General features: G+C 38.9%; 1 protein-coding gene across 2 annotated transcripts in view; it reads right to left on the bottom strand.

Moving 5' to 3' along the window:
- cpamd8 (C3 and PZP like alpha-2-macroglobulin domain containing 8) overlaps positions 1-24,807 on the bottom strand; it is a 39,661-nt gene that overhangs the window by 3,649 nt on the left and 11,205 nt on the right. Inside the window, exons 17-40 of one of the 2 annotated variants that reach the window (XM_082137616.1) lie at positions 24,623-24,781; positions 24,399-24,541; positions 24,233-24,295; positions 22,522-22,753; positions 21,789-21,942; positions 20,706-20,845; positions 20,361-20,412; positions 19,943-20,241; positions 18,492-18,717; positions 18,205-18,381; positions 17,986-18,067; positions 15,044-15,200; positions 14,606-14,680; positions 11,388-11,553; positions 11,218-11,304; positions 10,997-11,133; positions 10,590-10,745; positions 10,271-10,333; positions 9,403-9,650; positions 5,648-5,735; positions 3,367-3,441; positions 3,086-3,191; positions 2,800-2,910; positions 2,504-2,716 (exon numbers count right to left, since the gene is read on the bottom strand). In XM_082137616.1, coding sequence (XP_081993742.1) covers positions 2,504-2,716; positions 2,800-2,910; positions 3,086-3,191; positions 3,367-3,441; positions 5,648-5,735; positions 9,403-9,650; positions 10,271-10,333; positions 10,590-10,745; positions 10,997-11,133; positions 11,218-11,304; positions 11,388-11,553; positions 14,606-14,680; positions 15,044-15,200; positions 17,986-18,067; positions 18,205-18,381; positions 18,492-18,717; positions 19,943-20,241; positions 20,361-20,412; positions 20,706-20,845; positions 21,789-21,942; positions 22,522-22,753; positions 24,233-24,295; positions 24,399-24,541; positions 24,623-24,781 — 3,409 coding nt within the window. The remainder of the gene's footprint in view (positions 1-2,503; positions 2,717-2,799; positions 2,911-3,085; positions 3,192-3,366; positions 3,442-5,647; positions 5,736-9,402; positions 9,651-10,270; positions 10,334-10,589; positions 10,746-10,996; positions 11,134-11,217; positions 11,305-11,387; positions 11,554-14,605; positions 14,681-15,043; positions 15,201-17,985; positions 18,068-18,204; positions 18,382-18,491; positions 18,718-19,942; positions 20,242-20,360; positions 20,413-20,705; positions 20,846-21,788; positions 21,943-22,521; positions 22,754-24,232; positions 24,296-24,398; positions 24,542-24,622; positions 24,782-24,807) is intronic. The other variant, XM_082137617.1, reaches the window with a different exon arrangement.

Genomic DNA, 24,807 nt, shown 5'->3' with positions numbered 1-24,807 from the left:
ATTATATTAAGTCATATGAACCAATTTAACAATAAATGATAATAAAATCAATATTTACCCATGTATATTCTTACTAAAACATTTTAATATGAAAAAAGTGCACTAATGATCCTGAAATTAATTTAATAACGCAATCTTTAAAAAATCTTGATGCCAATATATATATATATAAATAATATATTTATAATTTTTTTAAATTTTTTATAATTACAATATTCACGTTACTTAAAACGAACCAGTTAAATAATTTTAAATAATTTTACTTATACATATTTTAAAAACATTTTACTATATATATATATATATATATATATATATATATATATATATATATATATATATATATATATATAAAAGCGATGTGGAGACTTCTAGGATTTTTTTTTTAATGATGGTCAACAGAAATCACACAAAAAATATATAAATTTTTTGAAACTTTTTTGACTGATTCACAAAAATAAAATCACACTGGCCGACAATAAGACATCTGAATTTTTTAAAACATCACCAACAATCTTAAAATTAATCTAATGACACAATCTTTAGGAAAATCTGTGCCAAATAAAAAAAAATCTTGAAAATAATCAATATTTACAATGTTGCTTACATTCAACATGTAAAATTGTTTACAATCATTTTGAACAAATATAATTTTTTAATAAAACATTTTAATATAGAAAAATGTGAGACTTCTAGGAACTTTTTATAGTGAAGTGAAACCCCGAATATATAAAGTTAATTAAGTGTGTAAGTAGACTAAGATTAAAAATACAACAACCTAAACTTAGACCAAAACTACTTCTGATTTAGGGTATATACCCCGCATTTCACAGCTTCTAAAACTTCAAACACCATTCTCTTGATCAAAATCAGGGGACCTGCAAATAAAACAATCGCGAAGCCCTACACGGTACCGCGGCCTACCACATTGGCACAGATTTCCCGCGTAACCTTTTTTGTGTCCCCTTCCTGATGGCGGTCCTCTGTAAAACAAGAAAGCCCCTTTGTTGTTGGTCCGCGCGTCGGAAAGGAATGTGACAGGATTTTTCTAACCCTCTGCCCCCCCTTTCTTTTCACTGTTAAAGGGCCTCGGACAAAAGCACTCTGTCATTTGGGGAACCCTGTAATACACCATATACTGGTGTGTATGAGAGTATGTATGTGTTTATATCATCTGCAAATGCAGCACTTGAACAGCTGTTCCTACCAAAGTAGATACACACACCTCAGTCTTTCTCGGTTTGCGAAAACAGGGGTTTGATTCCTTGAATCGGGCCTGTCTGGACACGGATAATTGCAAAGCACTGAAAACACTTTGATTGTCTTTGATGCGCAAGTGGATAAGGCTTTAATCTCGCCTGTTATATGAAAAAGAAAAAAAACGCAACCAGATGTCAAGTGGCAAGATACAAACTCTCAACAGGAGACCAATACGGCTCTCTGGCAGCTCTGATCCACATAACAGTGATCCGAACAAGTGACCGGATTCACGAAACCTTTTTCTTACCTGCTATTTTCTTCTTATTTTAACTTTTTAACATTTAGTGATAACTAATATTTTGATTTCCCAAAATCATTTATATTTTTTCTTAAGATTGTGCTAAAGACACAGCATAAGAATAATTTAAATTTCTGAAAAGAATATTCTTAAAAATTATCATAAATACCCTCTCAAAGTTAGGACATCCTCTAATTTGTCTTAAATCAGTAAGCAAAGGTATGCCATTAATTAACTTATTGGGTTGTTTCAAATGTTAAGCATTACAGTGCTAATGTAACAGTACACTCCACTTAGTGGCAGACTCTTTAAAATGAACTTTTTAAAATACGTGGCACATTAGAAATCCCTGACTCTGTGTGCTGGACTCCCAAAAAGCCAGTCACACCGAAAATATTATTATATAATTTGCAGGCAGTGCAAAAAGACGTCATTGCGCTGAGTTGAACAGCGAGTCTTCCGCAAGAACCGCTATACAATCAGATACTGGAACACCGAAGCCTGTCATTTTCTTGTTAAGAAAAAGATTTAGAAAAATAGGTTCTTGAGTAAATATTTGAGATCTTAAGATTTTTTCCAAGAATGGCACCAAGGAACATTATTCCAAACTTCTTGCAATTTATCTTAAATTTCTTAGCTCCTTTCTTAAGAAGATTTGCTTGAATCCATCCCCCAGGTCGAAGGTTTGTTTGCCCGAAACATCTGCAGTTTTCCTCGCACATGTCAGTGCTTGTGTATCTGAAAGTCCTGCGAATGAACCTCTTAAAAGGAAGGAAAAAAACATGTCTCTAATTATGCAATGAGCATGACTTCATCTAAGAGTGTCTGGAGAGGGTAGCACCTGGTTCGAGATCACATGGCATAAATCTTGGCGAAAACGAGTTTCGTAATGAAACGGTACAGCTTTACAAAGCTTGGGTCCTTAAGATGCGCAAAAAAAATGGGGATTTCATATCTTGCAGACACGTCTAGGCTATAAATTCACGTGTAGGTTGCAGAACTTACTCTGTGGGCAGTGGCTGAAGGGCATCTGCTCTACCCGTGTGCCGTTTCTGCAAGCGGACACCTCCATCTGACACTGATTCTGGTAGATCTGGCCGTCAGAACCACACACTGGCTCGCCGTCATAGCCGCAGTCACGATAACATGTACAGCGCTCGTAGTGTTCCTCCTCCGGACAGTCAAAAATGTTATTGCACTGGCTGCCTTGCACAAAGCCTTGGGAGTGAAATAGTCTTTAAATGTCAAGTACAGTATGTGCTATTAGAAGTAGATATACCAGAAGACAAAGATGTACTGACCTGTCCAATGATTGCTGGAGCTTTCCACTTCATTACATGTGGTGCCGTCACACAGTTCTCGCGCTAGTGGGCTGCTCTCGCTCACGTTGTAGAAACGAGTGGCTTCAAATGCTGTACAAAGTCAATCAAAATGTGATTACCATATTCATAATAATAGATTGCCATATTCGTATACCAAAGTACAATGGAATTACCATCTAAAAAAAAAAAAAAAAAATCACCAATTTGTTGTACTATGGTACTACAACGGTACTCTTTTGTATGCAGTAGGATTGTCCAAACCTACCTGGTTCATAATAGTCATAGACTTTCACTGGCACTGGAGCCGTCTTGCCCACAATATACTCCCTCACGGCGTTGAAAGCCACACAGGTCATACACTGACTGGGAATCTGTGGAAAAGACAAGAGACCAGGGGATTTTACACCAATTCTTTAATACGGCCCCCTGACAAAACACCTGGAGTTATATGAAACTTGAACCTCAAGTTTTTAACATACAGCTCTCAAATTATGTAAATGTGCAGCTAGCGCTACACCAAGAAGTCATTACGCAACATTAACTCACCTCGTCAAAGTAGAAATGAACCTTCCTTCCGTCGACTTCATACCTCTTTAGCCCCACTCGCTTATCCAACAACAGCTGGGAACAAGATTATTAGAAATAATGATTATTTAGCACTGTAAACCATGCTAACTTCAAAGCTAAAGCTAATGTGTCCTTTAACAAATGGTTTTGTCTTACAGTACACTCTTAACAAGGACAATAATACCCATGTAAGCTATTTTATGAATGTGGCTAACTTGGTTAGCCAGATATGTTTTGGGCATAAACTAAGATTCTCCAAAACAAGCCAGCATTTAGCTAGCTACGTTAAAAGGAGAAATTAAGAAAAAGAAAATTTCTCAAAGTCACTTTACCATCAGTTGTATAATAAAAGTAAACTAAGTCTACCAAAAATATATGAATGGTTTGCAAAAGTTTACTTCACTTTATATTTCTTCTAGTTATTTACCTATAGCGGCTAATGAATCGGAAGTCTCACACATTCAGAGTAAATGGCATACGTCCGTATTGAAAAATAACGTGGATAGATTAGACGCTATATTATGCGTTGTGATTCTTCCCATTGATTTTCATACAAGTGGTCCATCTCTTTACCTTCATACTGTATATCTTCTCAAACCTGCTAGCTATCACACTAATGTCACTCTAAATTTGCATAAAGTTGAATTGCTCAATTTTGCTTCTCATGTCATGCACTCAGTATGTGAGTATCTGTACACTGCTTCCTCCCAAATACATCCTAACATCCTCTGTGTGTGTGTGTGAGTGAGAAAGAGAAAGGTAGCGAGCACTTGGACAGTTTATGAGGGGTCCAATGTGAGCTGGCGCCACAAGGACACATTCGAACATAAACACGCATACACAAACATACACAGTATGACTACAGCCCCAAATAAATGACCAAGAGTGATTTCATTTGTCCAAAAGCCACAGCAGAGAGCATGATGTCTGAGAAAGCCTTGCTTGTTAATGTTGCCAAAATAAAAATCTAAAAAAGGAAACTTGTTGCTTTACGGACCAAAGATCGTTGTCGTAATTGCAACATTTATAGCACTGTTCATTGTAAAAAAGTATTGATTTTCACTGTGGAATATATGAGAAGCAAACAATCTTCCAAGCATGTCCTCCCCCTTACTATAAATTAAAACAATGAGACATGACGGTGTAAGCAATCTCGCTTCCCATAGCGAAACGAGGAATGTGAACAGCCGGGGTCGTGCAATAAACATAGAGCCAGCCAGAGGTGGCTGTGTAAAGCCAGCTCGTTACTGGCTAATGGCGCTAATGAGACACGTTCCACCGCGGTGAGCGTCGGAGTCAGCTCACGTTATACGGCTCCAGAGGTAGCGTCGGTTTACTAGCGTGGAGGACATGAGGCCTGGGACCTATAACATGACTAATGAGGGACAATCAGTTGACTGGGGACAATGGTGGTGACCTAAACCAACCTCCATTTACCCACATACCCCCAGCTGGAGGAGGAGGTGGGGCTGGTTGACCCCCCCCCCAAACATTTCCTGTTCTAGGCCGCTGTTGTGGACATTAAGGTCCTGTGGAGGGTCTGTAAGCCCAGCTGGAGCTGCATAACCCTCACATTTGATTGTGGCCAGAAACTTTTATGAACTAATAATATTTACAAAACACACACATATAACTGTCTTCATCCTCAGCATGTAATGCAGTTATAAAATACACTTAATAAATATAAATTATATTCATGTTAATTATATGCCAAGAAGTGTCAATAAAATAAAAACATAACAGCCATTATTATTATTATTATATCCTAAATAAAGTCCAGTTAATATATAATAATTCTGATATTTTCTGGACTTTATAAAGAATATAATTATATCAATAAAATTGTAATTACATTTATTAATTAAATACAAAAAAGATATGTTTTTATTTTATTTGACAACCCAAATATGAATGCCCATTCTTCTGTGCGTTTATGTTTATGTGTGTGTTCGTGAGAGAGTGAAAGACTGATAAATTCCGCGCCATACTGCCTCCTTTGAAATGGCCTCCAGATGTAAACTCTGTCCATCTGCCAAGAGGACACATGCAGAGAAGGAGAGAGAAAGGGAAAAAGAGCGAGAGAGAGATGCACTGTCCTATTATAGGGACACCTTGTCAATCCTGTGTCTTTATAAGCTACCTTAAATAATGTGAAATGTGAGAGTGACAAAGGATGGGAAGTTAATATAATACAGATACAATAGATTAGGATAGATTAAGATAATACAGAACAATAAAAAAAGAGAGAGAGAAATCTTACCCTCTCCAAACTTTCAAAATCCGCACGGAAGCCAGATAACAGAGGGACTTCTAGGACAGCCATGTTGGATGAGCCAGCATGCAGCCACCTGAGGAAGTACAGGGGGAGTTGGACTGTAAACATCCCAGACAGCATGGTAACTGATACAATGTTGAGTTTTGATCCAAACCATCATTTTGGTTGAGATTGAAATTTCAATGTTTAAAGTGTGTTGGATCAGCATTGAAATTTTGATGAAAGTCAACAGCACACATGGGTGGAGACAGTGACATTGAACTAACAGTGATTTGTAAAGACCTTTCAGGCATGTATCTCTGCAGTGTTTCTCAATCAGTGGGGCGTTTTCAAACCACAATGGGCATTTTCAACCCGCTCTACCTAATCCACTGGGGGCTTGGTTTAGGGGTGGGCCTTCGTGATTTTAGCAAGTCTGTTGAAAAATGGTTGAAAAACATTTATTGTAGTTTGAAATTGGCTACTGATTGGTAAACGCCCATATTGGTTTTGCATGCAGTCTAATGCTTCCTCATTAGAGAGAAAACATAGGTGGATCCTATACAGAAGTCTTGTTTGTTGAAGCACCTGACATACTTACATGACTCCTCACAGTTTCAAACAATGGTGCATCTACCTTATTTCTCTGTTCCTTTGTTTTGCGTGCTTATTTGCGTTTAATTTGTGTTGTTATTCACTGTAATTAGATAGATTAAAAAGTTATTAAAGCGTTTGAATAAAGCATCTATTTTTCTACATTCTTAAATGCACCTTGCTTTAGTAAAGTTTATTAGGAATTTCCTGAATAAAGTTCTAACGTCATTTAAACGATTTCTTGTAGTGTTGGAGACATGAACATGAGCAAGAATGTTACACTGCAAACATAGCCCATGTCTTGCATCCGTCAGCGCTTGCATGCAGAGCACATTGCTCCTTTAGTAGGAGTGAAGGCAGATGAAGATGGACAATTAAAAAAAACCAAAGAGAAGCACCCTCCTGATAATGCTGACATTGATTATACACTGAGTTGTTGTCGACAGCATAATCAATCACCTGACCTGGGACGTGATGATATCCTGTGCCTTATCACTGCTTAATCAGGTAATCATTCATATTCCTGAATCTGTATTAAATTGAGAAATGTAACCGATTTCCATTCAGTTTAGCTTGTTTCCACTGAAACACAATAACAAAAAACATCTTGTGTTTATTAAGAAAGTGACTGACATGGCTATTTTGTGATATTGAAAGAGATTAAGGTCTACATAAGGTGAAGCTGCAGCTTCAAAGGGAAAGTTCAGCCCGAAATGAAAATTATGTCATCATTTATTCACCCTCAAGTTGTTCCAAACCTGTATGAACTTCTTTCTTCTGCTGCACACAAAAGATGATAGAGTGAAGAATGTTGGTAACCAGACAGTTGATGGTAGCCATTGACTTCCATGGTATTTATTTCCTACTATGGAAATCAATGGCCACTGTCAACTTTCTGGTTACCAAAATTTTTTTAAATATCTAATTTTGTGTTCAACAGAAGAAAGAAACTCATACAGGTTTGGAACAACTTGAGGGTGAGTAAATAATGACAGAATTTTCATTTCGGGCCGAACTTTCCCCCGTTTTTTCATTCTCAGCTTTCTACAAGATAAACTTGTTACTTGAATGCTATGTAGTTTCACAGAAAATGAACTGAGATATAGTTAATGGCTATAGCTCAGAGGTGTTTGTTCCTCTTCATGAAGAGTTTATCTCCAACACACCTGCCTGGAAGTTTTCATTGATCCTAATGACCTTGATTAGCTGCCTCAGGTGTTGTTTAATTAGGGCTGGAGATAAAATCGGACACCCCTGCTATAGTGCTTTCTTTTGAAGCATTAATAGATTTTAGGAAAATTAATTAAATAAACAGAATTTAACCATACTATAATCGTAGTTAGAATATTTTGGTGTTCAGCAACTTTTTTTTTAAAGTGAATCATATTGTGTTTAGTATATTAAAGGGATAGTTCACTTTGAAATTAATTTTTGGTATGTTTTACCTTACCTCAAGGGCATCCAAGATGTGGGTGTCTTTTTTTCCGCAGTAGTTTCAATTTTTATATTTTTAGGTCAAACCGTTCTTGTCTGTCAGTCATATAATGCAGGTCGATGGTCACTGTCTCAAAGAGCATGCACAGAGTCCAAATTAAAACAATTCCCCGTCGTCCAAATTAAACAATTCCCCATCGTAAGTACACATTGATGGCCTAAGACACGAAACGAGCGGTTTGTGTGAGAAAACGAACAGTATTTATATCGTTTTTACCTCTTATACACAGCCGCGTCCAAGTGATCTGATCTGACGTGTACGCAGACTGGTGCATAGATATATACACACTAGATGTCGCCTTAAAGACATTCGTTCCAATGAACTGCCGTAGACAAGGCGACATCTAGTGTATATATCTATGCACCAGTCTGCGTACATGTCAGATCAGATCACTTGGACATGGCTGTGTATAAGAGGTAAAAACGATATAAATACTGTTCGTTTTCTCACACAAACCGCTCATTTCGTGTCTTAGGCCATCAATGTGTACTTACGATGGGGAATTGTTTAATTTGGACGACGGGGAATTGTTTTAATTTGGACTCTGTGCATGCTCTTTGAGACAGTGACCATCGACCTGCATTATATGACTGACAGACAAGAACGGTTTGACCTAAAAATATCAAAATTGAAACTACTGCGGAAAAAAAGACACCTACATCTTGGATGCCCTTGAGGTAAGCTAAAACATACCAAAAATTAATTTCAAAGTGAACTATCCCTTTAACATTCTTGAATGTGACTATGTATGATAACTGAATTGACTTGTTCTTGAGTAACATCATGCTTTCTTTTCAGATTTCAGAGAACCCAAAAGAAAAGAGGCAGTAGTCTGATGTAAGACATATTTTTAAAACCTGAACCGTTGGACCACCTGTAGTTATGACATCAGACTTCTGTAGCCAATTTTATTTTTAAAGGTTGAAATGCTTTTGTCCTATTTCTCCCCCTTTCTTTTTTAAAGAATGATCTTTTAATATATTTTTGTCATTGATTGATTGAATAAAATAAATTGACTCAACTGCTGGAAAGGTGTCAATTATATTTTAAAAGGTTTTCGCCAAATTTTGAAATGGACAGGAATTTGTTGACGCACCATTGAAGTGTAGTTGAAATATTAATGTTGTTTCAACATTAACTTGTTTGACATTCCTTTTCAGTGTTTCAACTAAATGTTTTTAGAATCAACGACACATTGTAACATTGATCAAACAATATTACCAAAGATTATTTTTGTTAATTTCAGTGTTGATTCAACAGCAGTGATGTAGATTCAACATCATAGTGTAACGTTGATTCAACAATATTACCATTGATTATTTTTTGTTAATTTCAATATTGATTCAGCATCGGTGATGTAGAATCAATCATAGTGTAATGTGGATTCAGTAGCATTACCATTGATTTTTTTTTGTTCAACATTAACTGAGGGTGCAAAAGTGATGTTGATAAAATATCACTTTGTAATGTTGAATCAATACTATTACTGTTGATTTTTGGTTGAAATCTCAACATTGCTTCACCATTAACTGAGGGTGCAAGAGTGATGCTAAAGCAACATCACTTTGTAACGTTAATTCAATGTAATTAGCGTTGACGATACTTCTAAAATCTAGAATCAATCTCTAAATACACTTAAAAATGCATCAAATCCTTTTGTCGATGTTGTTACCTGGTGCAAACCTCCAAAGTAACACTGTAGTCCAGGTGATCTTTGTGTGCTGCGGGGTCCTCATCGTCTACAGGAGCCCTTCGCTTGCGACTCAGCTCTGATCGGTTATCATCACGAGAACGGGAGCGAGAAGACATGTGTCGAGAGGATGGCAAGATGTGCTGTTCCTGTCTGGGTTCCTTGAGGTCGACTTTCAGCTGAAAGGCTGGCTTAGCCACTGGATCAGGCACATTGTAGGATACATCAATCTGGAGATGTAGACAAGCATATGATGAATCCCCATGATGTCTGCCTGGCACCCCATTTCCATTCAAATTAGTATTTTTTGTATATATGAAATTTTATGGACAACCAGGAGTAACGTCGTACGCCTGGTCTCCTAAACGTCGTACGCCTGGTTTCATTCATGTCTGTAGCACAAATTGTGTTATCTACGTGCCAAAATATTTAGTGTAAGGGATTTTGTTACAAACTATTTGTTTGCTCGCAGATAAAAGATAATCTTAAAACTTGCATCTTTTCATCCAAACAACCTGAGAACAGAACGTCTAGGTGCTGATGTGGTTCTAGTTGTTCTGTGGCCTAGAATGAGTCTATTGTTTCGAAGGGACATCGTACCAAAAATATTTGAGTAGACCAACCCATCTAGGGGTAGATTACAGGAGAAAGAACATACCCCTGGCATACAATTACCTAAATTTTACCAGATCTTTCCATTCTAAAGGCAGGAATGTGAACATTAGTACTGAATTTCCCCAGTAAAGAGAGCTGGCGGAGGGATTCGCCTCTAGAAGAGGAGGAGGAGGACGAAGAGTACAACCGTTTATTCGTAGAGAGAATGTGGTATTGAGTTTGCCAGAAACATTACCTGCATTAGACAGCAGCCTTCTCCTTTAGCGCTGACAAACAGTCCTGTTGGAATGCTGGGTATCTGAACAAAGAGAGAGAGAAAATGCAAGACTTATCAATCAGATTACCGGCACAAGCATAAGCAAATACATTAACCGACTGGCCCCTGTCCAACATCAAAATTACACGCATTTAAACTGACACTGCTAATCACAAAATGGGGTGATGTGCCAAGCAGATGCTGAGAGGAGGGGCGTATCAAGTTCAGGCCCTCACTGAAAATACCTCTCTGACAGTAGAATGCAGAGATGTCAGTAGTGTTTGTGGATGATTTTTACCACAGCTTTTTGAAGAATCTTCTTATTGTCCCATTGAAGCTCAAAAGTTTCTTGGAAATCCAGATTAGTGGAAGCCAGAGATATGGTGAGATTGACCCCACCCACATATGACAGGATGGCATATTCAGACAGGGCTTGCAATGCCACACAAGTATCCTGTATTTGAATTAAAAAAAGAAAAGAACCCAAGTTGAATAACGCACAATTAACCTAAACTATGTTTGTGCACTCTAGTGTTTTACTTATTGCATCCAAAAGAGTAGTATGCTATTACAAATACAACAATTGTTGGATTGCATGCAATGCATTGTGGGATACATCATTTGCACACTTTAGCAAATGTAGTAGATTGTTGGGGGCAAATATAATGTAGCCCAATAACAAGGACTGAAAAACATATTTGTCACCTGAGTTGAGGAAAAACCTCCCAGCGCATTCCTTTGTTTTGACAGCCATTTAACTACAGGTAGGGCCGATGCCACGTCACCCAGAAGCGTGTAGGTGAGTAGACCATAAGCCGTCATCTCGACTTCAGCTGACACAACTGAAAAAGCAGAGAAAACAAGTTTGATAAATTGAATATCGTTTGTGAGTTGATTGATTGATAGATTGATTGATAGACAGATACCTGATTGGGAGAGGCCATCGCTGAAGCCCATGAATGTGTCCTCATCAGTTACAGTGCTTCCAGTAAGACTCCAATGAGTGAAACCATCTGCAAAGACAGCAAAACATTTGGAATCAACAATATGCTAATTGCAACCAATAACTATCTTTTAATACACCTTGATAAATTACCTTGGGTGATGGCCATGTGGTTAAGTCGCTTCAAAGCCAATGGAGCATATGGACTGCGAAGTAAAGTGAGTGCATATGCGGACAGAGCAGTAGTATACGGGTCATCAGCAGAGTATGTGTTGCTCTCCAAAAACGCCTTTGCTTTAGCAACTGCAACCTTTTCCTCCTGAATAAAAACACCATTCAGAACAATTCAAAGGCTGAAGATAATAAATATAGTTAATCAGAATAATAATAAGTGTATCTGAACATACTTCTATTTTTGCTAAGGTGTAGAGAGAGATTACTAAAATATGTAAAGACATCGCTTCGCTTTTACACTGCTAACAGGTGTTTCTTGTGCTAAATTTCAAAATACCTTCAGTACAAATCTATTTAAATCCTTCAGCTTTTTCTTCCTAAGAAATGTACAACCTCGCTAATGATCTTTCATCTGCTTAGCATCAGCAGACTGACTTTTATCTGTACCATATGTCCTTTTTCTCAAGGAACCTGGACGCTAGCCCTGAGCAGGCATGCACGCTAATCTGACTGGTATTCTTTTCATCAAGTCGATTTGAGAGTGAGAGATGTGGATCTTTGAAGTTAATCATTTTGTCTGTACTTCGAAGGCAACAATGCCACACATTACCTAAGCGAAATGTCAGAGGGCAGGGGGGAAAGACTTGGCTCTAATCTTCAGCAGGAAGTTATGAGGTGCTGTTTCGTTAATGAAAACTCAGATTGTACAAATGACTGAACCTACTCAAATTTGGCCTGTCAAACAATTAAAATATTTAAATCATGATTAACATCATCATGAATCCGTGTATCATTCGTTCAGTCGTTTTTTGAATTAATATTGAATATAGAAAAATAAGAAAACGGTTCCTTTTTCGTTTTTTCATTTTTTACAAAAAAACGAAAAACAAGAATTCAGCTGGATTTCTCGTTTTTCGTTCTCAGTTAGAAAAATGAATAAACAGCTTGAATATTCGATTTCTACACGTGGGCGGGAATTAAACGCCCATTTCCTCTGATTTGTCAGCCGAAGATCAAACTGTTCCGTCATCAGTTCTGCACAGCAGAATAAGAGTCCTCCGTTGTGCGGATTCCTAACGCATTTATTGCAACTACATTTAATCTTTTTCTCATCAAATAACCAGACTAACGAATGTCTCGACACAACCCGTACCGGGGAATAGACTAGACGGGGCTTTCTTCTGTGTAGACCAGGAGTTCTCAAGTGCCAGGGGGTCCGTGAAATAATTTGCTATTTTCCGGATTGTAAAGTCAAGTCACAGGGTTTTTTTTTTTAACAAGCACGCTGTGATTAATCTTAATGTTGACCTTCAAAAATATATAGGCGCGCCAAGAAGGCTATTGGCTGTAGGCTATTTTGGTTGATTTTTGGTGTGCGCCAGAAAGAATATAATAATCATTTATAATAATTATTATTCTTATATAATAATTTCAAAGGCATATGATATGTTGTAGTCATTTTGAAAGTACACAAATAGACATATAATGTTACTGTTTCGAATGAGAGTATTAAACGACAGTAGCTATTAAATCCCCTGTTGAGCAACACATCCAAGTGATGTCGGGTGTCGCAGCCTGTTCGTTATTAAAATAAAACAGTCAACCAAACATATAAAACGTTATTCTGCTTAATTGGTCTGTTGACATTCCAAACTAATTTCCCTTGCTGTGGAGATGCTGATTTACGTGTAGTATTGGGACTCGAATGAAGTACGAAGCCTTCTTTACATTATTAATTAGCATCCAAATGTTACATTGCAAATATGGATAGGCTACTGGACGAATGAGAGATGCCCGAAACCAACGTCTGCTCCTGTACAGTTTCAGTTTCTCGTTAAAATACGCATATTATGTTATTAATAGTGTTTATAATGTTAATGTTGTATTTTATTTACCGGTCTTTTACACTATTTATGAATATGCTTTTTTTACAACGATGTGACGCGCGCGTTTCCCTCTCAACATGACCCGGCGCGCCACGCACAAGCGCGCATCCTAGAGATATAAATTATAATACATTTTAATGAAACACAAGGCCTACATCATAAAACTTCTCCAGTTGTTAGATAGGCTAGTCAGTCTGAATGACAGTTTATACGTTAACGTTAATATAGGCCAATTATATAGTCAATGCATTATTCTTTTCTTTTTGTATTAGTGTTAAAAATATTTAATTTACAACTAATTATATTGATTTATATCTTAATTTATATATATATATATATATATATATATATATATATTAATTACTGGGCGAGTGCGACAATATAGGCTAACAGCCGGCTGATGCAAATCGTAGGTGAATTTATATATACACAGAAGAAAGCCCCATCTAGTCTATTCCCCGGTACGGGTTGTGTCAAGACATTCGTTAGTCTGGTGGTTTGATGAGAAAAAGATTAAATGTAGTTGCAATAAATACGTTAAGAATCCGCACAACGGAGGACTCTTATTCTGCTGTGCAGAACTGATGACGGAACAGTTTGATCTTCGGCTGACAAATCAGAGGAAAGGGGCGTTTAATTCCCGCCCACGTGTAGAAATCGAATATTCAAGCTGTTTATTCATTTTTCTAACTGAGAACGAAAAACGAGAAATCCAGCTGAATTCTTGTTTTTCGTTTTTTTTGTAAAAAATGAAAAAACGAAAAAGGGACCGTTTTCTCATTTTTCTATATTCAATATTAATTCAAAAAACGACTGAACGAATGATACACGGATTATCATGCAGGTCTAATTGGTTCCAGTTCATTTCATGCAAACATGTTACCTTTGACAGCCCTAAAATTTTAGTTATTTTTGGTTAACAAGTTGCATTTTTAATGACAATGAACATAAATGTATGCATTAGCTGGGCAATGTAAAGAAATTGCAACATGGTCATGGTGCATTTAATGGAATTGTCAAATCTCTTAAGTTTGAAGAAGGGAATGTAAGCAGGGTGAAAAATTCCATTGTCTATGCATGTTCTTATCATAAATCTTTAGATTTAGACAGCAAGCTTCCATATTAGATTACTTATCACAAGGCTGAAAGAAATACTGTTGATTCTCTGCCAGCACATCCATCATCTTACGAAGCAGGAATGCCCTCTTTACACGGATCCCGGAAATTTGTTGTGAAAAGGTTGTCGAAGAGACCTCACTGAGAGGTAGTTTAATGGGATACAGGGTAAACAAGATGTGGGAGATCTCTCACCTCGGTTGTAATCCCAGTTTCCATAAGAGCTGCCACCACATACGCAGTCAAGGCGATCTTTCCATGAATCCCACCCTTAAAAGGAATTGGACAGAGAAACTTTCACCAGAGTGATGATAAATAACACCTCTATCCAAGCTTCCTCAGTTTGACGAGAACTTGTAAACCTCAGGGCTACTGGCTTAATTATACAATGTTCTGAGACAACTAAACTGTTTTTTAAATAGTTATTCTAGAACTTCTAGAAAGGATCTGTATCAAGTGTAAACATATCTTGGTCTAAGCTATCCTTTTTGTTTAAGGTCTTTTGGATAAACTTTTACGAATTCAGTGGGCAACAGTCCATTGAATTCCATATGGACCTTTCCTAGTTCACCCATGTCACTGAAATCTCAAAGGTAGTCAGAATTGAACAATAAGAAGTCTCCATTTATGTACCTGCAGGTCTTTGTTGAGTATCCGGCCCATTGCTGGGAACGATCCTTCGTTCTTTTGATGAGTGATCAGCCAGGATTTGGCTGAACGTAATTCTTCAGGATCAATGAAGATGAAGCCACGTGACTGAGCAAATGATTTCAGTACGAATGCAGTCAACCTGGAGGACCAAGATGTAACAGATACCAACACTGATGTCTTATACAAGTTAATTCTAGGCAACTTGTAAAGAGTTTGAAATCAGTCTCATAAGGTATGACAATTGACATTAACCAAAAATTGTCCACTGTCTTTGTCCTTAACTACTTTCTTTCTTGGCCTGTCAAACTTACTCAAACACTTGCCTGTAAGTCAAGCTACACAGTTAATACATAGAGTGTGGAAGTGAACAAAGTAGATTTTCTTGGAGAATGCCAAATTAAGTATGTTTCTGCATGCAGGAATACATACATACGTACATAAACTGAAAGCTACTGAAAACATCAGAGCAACGATGAACTTTGACAAGTGTAAGAAACAGCTAATGGAAATGCTGAGTGATTTTGCCTTGTAAATGCTTTCAGCTCTGCGAGTTAAATGAACCGAGGCTCTACAAACATGTAAACCATGTTCTGATTTGTTTGAACTAAACATGGCATGTCATGACAGCATTCCCGAAAGCAGCCAGATGATGATACAAGTGACTTCACTTAAAATAAAGGTCAATAAATAAACAATCATCAAGTTTTTCCAAAGGCATGAGCTGTAGGGATGTCAAGACAAACACCCAAACAACACTACAGAGTCCTTGCAGGCCTGGCCTTGAATGTTATGTTCCCCAAGAGAGGTCGTAAGACTGAAGCATTGAGCCTTCAGGAATTTTTATAATGTTAAGTAATACCGTGTCAGAGTCTTTAACTGCCTGACCCAAGGGAAAGTTTCTAGAAAGTGTTCAGATGATTTAAAGAGCAGAAAAGTGAAGGGGACACCCCTGATTCTTCTAGTTAGGCTTGCACAAGACATTCAATCAGAAGTTTGCAAGGTGCCTTTCTCACAATGTGATCCTTGTAAGAAGTCACTTTACCTAATACTTTGGAATGCTCGGAAACCACTGCCAGGACTCTCAAGGCAAACAGGGCTCTTAAAATGATCCCGAAACATCTGTGTTGAACCACTTCAAGAATTCAATAACAAACTCGAGGTGAAGAGCTACTAACCTTAAGCATATCATTTTTGAATGTGGTTTTAAGGCAGCCCAAAATTTCAACAACAGAATTTGACCTTCATAGTATTAAACTGGGTTTTATTTCTATCCATGTCCACAGAAATTGTTGTTGACCTCATCAGTCTGGATCTCTTTTTACTTTTCCGTGTAGCCAGTATATTCAACATTTCTCCATAAGTGGTCCATGGGAGAAAGTCGTTCAGGTTCTAGAACAACCTTACATGAGTTTGTGGGATTGCTGGGGGTTACTGGGGGATGTAGAGTATATTACTGCCGCATGTGGCTCACATTGGATCCAGACATGCTGATGCCAGCGAGTGATGCCAGAGGATGGGTTGCCAGGTCTGGTCCAAGGTCTAAACATCTTTCCTCCACTTTCGAAGACATCCACACACATTACGAAACTCTGCTAAAGCTGAAGAGGCATTTATAAATAAAATGTTCCACTGTGTTCCAGAACATTAGCTGCTCTTTCCATTGAAGCAGATTAGGTTTGAAGGCCTTGGCATTACTAGGGCACCAAGGCGCTGATGGGGACATTAAATACTTGCTGCACCATTATGGCCAATCTTTTCATTAGGAACCACAATTTCCTGTCCTATCATTCAGCCCAAGCTGGGACATATTAGCCCAGCTCTGGAGCTGCTGTTCACCTGGCAATAAATGATCTGTGCTAATAGCTGAAACGGGACCAGAAACAAAAGCGGGGTTGTTTCGGACTTGTAAACAGTCTCAGACGAATGTACAATGTTAGAGAGGGTTTGACATTCCCATTGGATCATGCCCCAACAGCTTTAAAATGGAATCCCCCATCAAATCAAAACTTAAAGCAGTGATGCAACTCAAACTCTCAGTGATGTCAGGGTTTCTCAATTCATTCTTACCTAAATTTGTTTCTCACCTGCATGGACATTTTCTCCACTCACACACGCTATGTCAATGCATAATTGAATTGGCCAAAAACAGCTAAAACTGCTGTGGTTACAAGGAGTATGGTGGATAATTTACAATATAAACATTATGCTGGAGGCCAGTCAAGTACGTTTCTAGATGACTAGTTAAAATGGACTAGTTGGCTAGTAGTCATGCAAGTTTATACAAGAAAAGGGGGTACAGGTATCAGGCATGTTCCCTACTTTTAGTGACTCCAATGGCTATGGCTAACTTCATTTTCCTGTAACTCGGGCTCCTGTGTGTCCGACGGTGTAGCAGGCAATATAGTGGGGGTAGGGGGTTTTGACCTCACAGAGGGCATAGTTAATTATGGCTGTTCTAGACCACGGGAAGAAATTCCCCAAAACAACCAATAAATCTGTACTCCAGTGACTGGAGTCAGGGAGCTTATTAGTAGTTTGTTAATAAGGCTCCAGGGTACAGTCAGCTCGAAATTTTACAATCCATGGCTCTATTAAAAGTCAGACAACCATTCTTAAATGAATCACTTCAATTTTTGTGCTAAACAAATATATATCATGAGGACAATGCATTTCTTTGTGTTTTTAGGGAACACAAACATCATATACTTTCAATCTGAGGTTTAGCTTTCCATAAATCAGAGTAGAGTGGTGTCAATAAATGAAAAAATAATTAAACATGGAATGTTTGTGAAGTTCACCTTTCTCTTACTGGAGATGAGGGGTTATATAAAGGACATACTAGAACCAATGGCTTACGCTATTGTAATTAAAGCCAACTTCTTAGCAGACATGGCATGTACAGACTTCACACAGTAGAAGCTTACCACATGCTTCCGGAGGAATCTCTTTCCCCAAAGGCACTGTAGGAACCATCCTGCCTCTTGTATGTCAGTTGCCTCTGATAACCTGCCAGGTACATTGGAAGACCCAAGGCATTGTTTGCACTGCGTTTGCACAGATCTTCAATCACTTTTAAATAATTCTTCAGAAGATTAATAATCAAGAAGACGCATTTAAGAATGAAGGCATGTTCTGCCTTGTACCTTGCAGTAGGTAGTCGGTGGCCTCTGCCTCCACCTCTGGGCTAAGCTGATGAGTTTTCTGAAGGTACTTGAGCACAAAGACATTGGGAGCGAAGTGGATCATGTTCTGCTCCCCACAACCAAAGGGAAGTCGGAGGAGCTTGTCAAGGTTATTGAGGGTGGGCCCCATAACATCACCTAGGACACAAAAGATTGTCACTACAGTAATTATACATGCCACCTAACAAACTTTAATGTGAAGTTTTGGTGTGTTCTGTTGGTTGGATACACTAAGAATTCCTCCTCACCAATCATGGCGGCGGTGGCTCTCTCTGAGCCTGGCACCACGTTGTGTGGGACTCCTAGAGTGAAGGCCTCATTGTGGTTCTCGTCTGCATCTTCTTTGCGCCAGATCCTAAACTCACCTACGGAACCCCAACCAGTGGAGAAGCCAATATGCCGCACATGAGCAGGGAGTGGTCCAGCCCACTGCATGATCAGAGTCTCACTGGAGGGCTCTAGGCCATGGCCAACCTATTACAAGAAAGATTATGAAACCAGACTATAGTTACAGGTATTAGCTGATCACCAAGCTAGGCCAAGCTGTTCTGGTCTTTTTTCAATAGTTTCAAAAGGGTTTTGGGCACCAGCTAGCTAAAGGCCGAATCCAAACTGAGAAGCGCTGTGCAGGGGGGTTGTGTTTGCGTCTAAATCTTGTGAAAATAAACATTTTCGGAAACACCCTTACAAAACAATGAATTGCTCTGCGCATGACGTGGTGGAGATTTGTTTGCGTTCATTCAGAGGAAACTAAGCAAGTATGACTACACTTTAATTCAATAATAACATGGAAACCAATTAAGTTCTACTCAAAAAGCAGTTTGATGAACACTGCATTTAACAGGCACATGGAGCTCATAAAAAACAATTGCCAAGCCTTGGCAATAGCTACCCAAATCACCTTAAGCCTACATAGACCCAGTTTGGAATCTCCCATAAACAGACTACCTTGGTATTGAAAAGAGTTTGTCATTAAATATTAGACCATCTAAAATGGAATATGACTTATGCTACACTGAAAATAGCTCACAATATCAAAACAAATATAGCCCCCTGCTATGTGCAAGTAATGTACAAGTGAAGCAGAGTAACTTCAGTGTCGGATCTGAATCTTTTTGTGCCAGTAAGAGCTAGGCAGTGGTCATAAATCACAGCGTCTTTGCAGTGACATTAGCCAGTAGAATATGACCTCATTAGTATGCAATGCAGTGCTAGGGAGCTCAACAAAACAAACAGAAACACTACTAACACCACTAAAAAATGTTATTCTCCATGACAGTAGCGGAGCGGTTCTGAAAATGGTGTACTTTTTTAGTAACAAGCTAGAATTGTAGCCCCTCCATCCAATTTTCACTTTCATCTCAGAAATTTACCAAATGAACAAGCCTGACAAAATGTACAAAATGGATTTATGATAATCATAACTGTTACTGAATTATGTTCTAACAAAGTCAACTGGATGTGTGTAATGGTCCAAAACTTTTTCGTACCAAAGCAAAACTTGGTAAGCGCCACTTATCGCCATGATCTGAACATACTTGCTCAATTTGATGGAAGCGACCCCTTGTGGTCATAAAATCAGGTAATTTGTAAATCTGCTTATAACCTCCTATAATTTGGCCTAAAGTCACATCCTGAACTACCCTCTAAATGGTAGCCATCAAATCAAAAACTGCAACTCCTAATGCTTTAAATTTACCTGCACCCCCCCTCCTCTCCAGCTGATCCAAAAGCTTCGGAATTCATCCCAGGATAGGATTGCTGGCGTTGGGGCGCTGGCTACAGGCTCTCCCATCTTACCCTGTGAGATCCAGGAGCGCGAGTTTTGCCTTCCACCCAGCACAATCTCCACCATTTCCGTACTGTCATGTGCGCTTGGTGAGAGGGCAATGTGGGCGTCATTATGACTTTTGATGGCCACTTGAACGTGTACAACTTTGGCTGGCTTCTTCACGTATTGATACTCGTACTTGTTGGGTGTGGAGATGTGGATTCGTTCTGTGAAATGTGAGGGTAGAAATATTTGAGAATAAATTTCCCATTTTTGAAGCAAGTAACTAACACTATCAGTGTGAACAAATTAAAGAGTTAATAAAGAACATGAAACACTTGTTTACCATTTGGACAGAAAAAGACGCTGTACGTGTATTCTCTAGGCAAACCTTCAGGCTACGGAAAAACAAGAAGAGAGGGATATTTAAGCAAAATACAAACAAAAAAAACACTGTGCTCCAAGCAAAAAAAATCACACAACTCTGCTCACTCCTTTTTAAACTTTGTACCGCTCACATACTCTGGTCAGGAACACCGCAAAAACGAGATAAGAGATCTCCAGTGCAAATTATACTGTGCTCGTCCAATCAATCAGTACATTCAAAAAGTACCAGAAGAGGTATATAACACTCACTAAAACACCTGTTTGCAACACAACATATAGTGACAATAAGACTCAGGGTCCCCACCTCTACCAACACGCTCCTGCGAACATAGTCCATGCCTGCTGGGCTTCTCCTGTCCTCCTGTTCCTCACCCACTTTGCCTGCTTTGCTGGACTGCAACCCATCAGAGCAACAACTTGGCTCACTGTAGGCCACGGCACGAGCTGCCATGGAAACAAATATGGGAAATGACAGAGAACAACTCAATGACGAAAATGCTTTATTTGCATTGTGGGTGCATAAGAGGGGAAACGTTGCTGTTTGGAAAAGTATACATGCACTAATATGTATACAAGTGCACACATGTGAGACTTCTGGCAGCATGCTTTCTTCCCTTTTTTTTAACAAACCCGTAATGTCTTCCGAGACCCTGATGGCCTGGGGATAATAGGATACACACATGGCTTTGCAGCAGAATGGCTGCTTGCCAGCAAAGCCCCTTTGTATGTGTGTAGTGAGAAGGAAGGACTTGGAGCCAGGGGGACTAGGACAGAGCCATGGGGGGGGGCATTGGCTAGCACTGACCTACAAATTCATTGACACACCATAGAGATGGATGGAAAAGACCCCCACCACTATGCCCTTATGTACTTTTCCTCATCTGATAGCTCAAAAAGAACATAGCTATTCTCCAGCACGGGTCATTACATAAGTCAATGGCAAAGGATTTATTTGGCAACTGTGCTTTGCTAAGGATGAAATGGCACTACATTAAAAAAATTGCAGGCTGAAACAAGCCAAAGAGTCAGAAAGTTACAACGATTGATTAATATTCCCAAGAATGTTTGCAATGTCTTGTAATAATAAACCTTCTGTAAACTACAGTGAGAATAAATACACAACTCTTGTCAAACGCGTAGTAAGCCCAAGATTTACACACTACCAGTAAAAAGTGATGATCCGAAATGTCTTTTGGTCTAAGGGCTTCAAACCCACATGATATGAAGGCAGAAACATGTCCAGCATACAGGTTAACTCCTTTAATACGTTTTAAAAAATTATCCCAAGATGCACCTCACGTATTTGTTCTGATTTAGTTCGCTGTTTCTGTAAAGGAGTTGATTTACCCACCTGTAGGGGCATTGTTGAAGTATTTAATGGACTAACCTGTGATGTTGGCGGATATCAGTTCAGAAAAGAGCAGAACTATAAAAGTGGGCGTGGCCTCCCCAGGCGCCACACACTTTTTCCGGGTAAGATGGTGTTTCCCTGGGTGACCCACAAACTTGATCCCTTTGGGCACCGACACCGTCACATGGACCTACGGAGAATGAGCATACAATTAATTCATGGAGTTTCGCGGTATTGCACAAACACATGCTGCCTGCATTTTGAAAAAATATGGCATGAACTCCCAAGGGCTCCTAAAGGATTCTAGGGAATTTTTGAGGTGCATTGCACATTTTCCATGCTGCCTAACTCATGGCCTCCCATCGTTCCTCAAGGATTCAACTCTAAACCCCTCAGCGCCAAAAACTGCTGCAAATCTTTTCTCTGCACATACCTCAAGTCAAAAATAAGCTGACACTAAATAATATTTGAATCCACATGATATGAAGGCAGAAACCATGGTAGTGTATCAAAGTCATGTAAGTGTCTTGTAAATGGTGCTTGTCTGTGCAAAACTTGTTGCCATGATGCCAAAGTGTTGCTATTCAGTTGCTAAGATGTTCTGAGTTGTTGTTTTATGGTTGCTAGAGTGTGTTGGGTGGTTCCTTAGTGGCCCCAATTCTCTATGAAACTTCAATGAAACTTTTATCTTTTTCTGTTATCTGATTGTGACAAATATTGATCAGTTTTAACAAGATCTGTGTAAAAACACATGCGCGCGCACACATACCTCAGCACATGTAGGAAGGTAGTTATACACTGTCAGTGGGACTTTGGTTTGTTCACCACGGACAACGCTGTACGGCAGGGTGAAGTCGATGAAGAAGGGCTTAAATGTGCGCAGTTCAGCAGTCTGAGCCAGACCCAGACCCTTCTCCGCAGACAGACCAATAGCCCTCGTCACCCATGTGGTGATGGAATCGGGGACATCCAAACGTAACTCAGCCTCCCCAGTAGCACTGCTGTAAATAAAAGTTACAATTAGTAAAAAGTATGTATATATATATATATATATGTGTGTATATGAGCATCCTGTGGGTCTCATGTATCGCACCAATTGGCTTCCCAAAGAGAAGCATGCTGTGGTGAGCGCAACTTTAAGAAAAGGCCTACATTCAGACCATCCTTGGTTGGCCGCTCTCTCTTTTTAACGCGTTAATCTGAAAATATTACATTTATAAAAGAGTTAATAAAGAGATCGTCAAACTAATTCATACGAATCGAGAGGTTTAGTCCAATCATTCAGAAGAGACTTTATTGTTTTATATGATTGAATTTAGTCTTTATTCACATAATAACATTGATCAACGAACATAAACAGAAGCTCAATCATATAAGTTTGAAATGCGAGAACAAACCTCATTGGTTCCTGCAGAAACTCAAACGTGCTGCGTAACGCGAGAATGAACCTCATTGGTTCTCGCACGTCAAGCAAGCATGATTGAGCTTCCATTTACCACAACTTATGTGTGAGTTGATGAATGTTTATATGTGAATAAAATCCTAAATTAAATCTGTTCATCATATAAAGCGATCGTGTCTCTTCAGAAAATTTGGACTAAACCGCTCGATTCATATGGATTAGTTTTATGATCACTCAAAGTGGTAGTTGTGTGGATTTTTAATGGAGGGACAGAAAGCTCTCATATTTCCTTTAAAATATCTTCATTTGTGTTTCGTAGATGAACGAAAGTCTTGCGGGTTTGAAACCACATGAGGGTGAGAGCAAATGATTTTAATATTTTTGTGGAAACCATAATGTTTTTTTGTTTTGTTTTTAAGGATTCTTTTATGAATAGAAAGCTTAAAATACCAGCATTTATTTGAAATAGAAGTCATTTGGAACATAATGTCTTTACTGTCACTTTTGATCAATTTAAAGAATCCTTGCTGAACAAAATAATTTATCTCTTTAAAGGTGCATTGCGCAAGTCTCTGAGTTTTTGCAGAACTACGCCCCCTCTGGCGGCAAGCGAAACTGCAGCCAGAAGTGTGCACGCTCACGGACAAAAGTTTTCTTTTTTTTATCTTACGTGGAGTTTGCGTTGGTGTTTGAAATGAACTACAAGCCGGTCTCTTAGAATCCATCTTCTACGGAGAATGGCGGCGAATACACAAACCTGCCAGACAGCCAGGTGAGCGTGCCGTGAACGCGCATGACGTCACGCCCAGTCTAAAATTCCGGCCCGAATCCCTCTTATTTATTTTACTTTACAGGATTATAGAGACAATCTCAGTGATCAGAGAAGGGCTCATTCAGCCCATCAGGCAATTGTTTAAGCATGTATGGGTTAGAAAACGGGTATTTTTAACATGAAAAGTTGCTTAATGCACCTTTAAAAACATCTTATTAACCCCACATTTTGTAATTGTATTGTACTCAGTATGTTTCTGCATGCATCTAAAATCTAAAAATGCGAGTTAAAGTAATATTTCACTACCTGATGTTAAAGCAATGCCATATCCATGTTTCTGGGAAGAATGTACGTCTGCGGTTCTCTGCCCTGAAAAACACACACTGACATAAGAAACAATTCTCTTACTGAACTTAGAGACAATGGAATGTGAGATTAACCTTATAATTTCAGACACTGTGAGCATGTGTACCGTGTCCCAGATCGGGAGTGCATAGCTGCCACCAGGGTGGAGGTGTGCGGTTGGAAAGCAGGTACGGCCTCGTCTGTATACATCCCTCCACTCTGCCTGTGATTGAGACTCACCATATCTGTCATCACCACCAGCCCCGTCTCCTACAACACAGTTACATGGATATATTAGCATCTGATATCTAAACTAGAGGTTTATATTTTCTAAAACAGTGATGTCCTCACCGTAAAAGCAAAACGGGCATCTTTAGTGATGTCCCAGTGCCATGGAAACACAGAGGAGCGTCGTCTTCGCGACGACAAGCCTGGCCACCAAAAATGTCCCTCATCTTTGGGTATCCCAAAGGCATCAGATACATCAAAGTCAGCCAGTTCCTTGAACACCTTCAAACCAAACCCAGTTAAGACAA

Source organism: Leuciscus leuciscus (assembly GCF_965113295.1).
Source record: "Leuciscus leuciscus genome assembly, chromosome: 15".
Taxonomy (NCBI): domain Eukaryota; kingdom Metazoa; phylum Chordata; class Actinopteri; order Cypriniformes; family Leuciscidae; genus Leuciscus; species Leuciscus leuciscus.
This window is presented reverse-complemented; position numbering and strand designations above follow the sequence as displayed.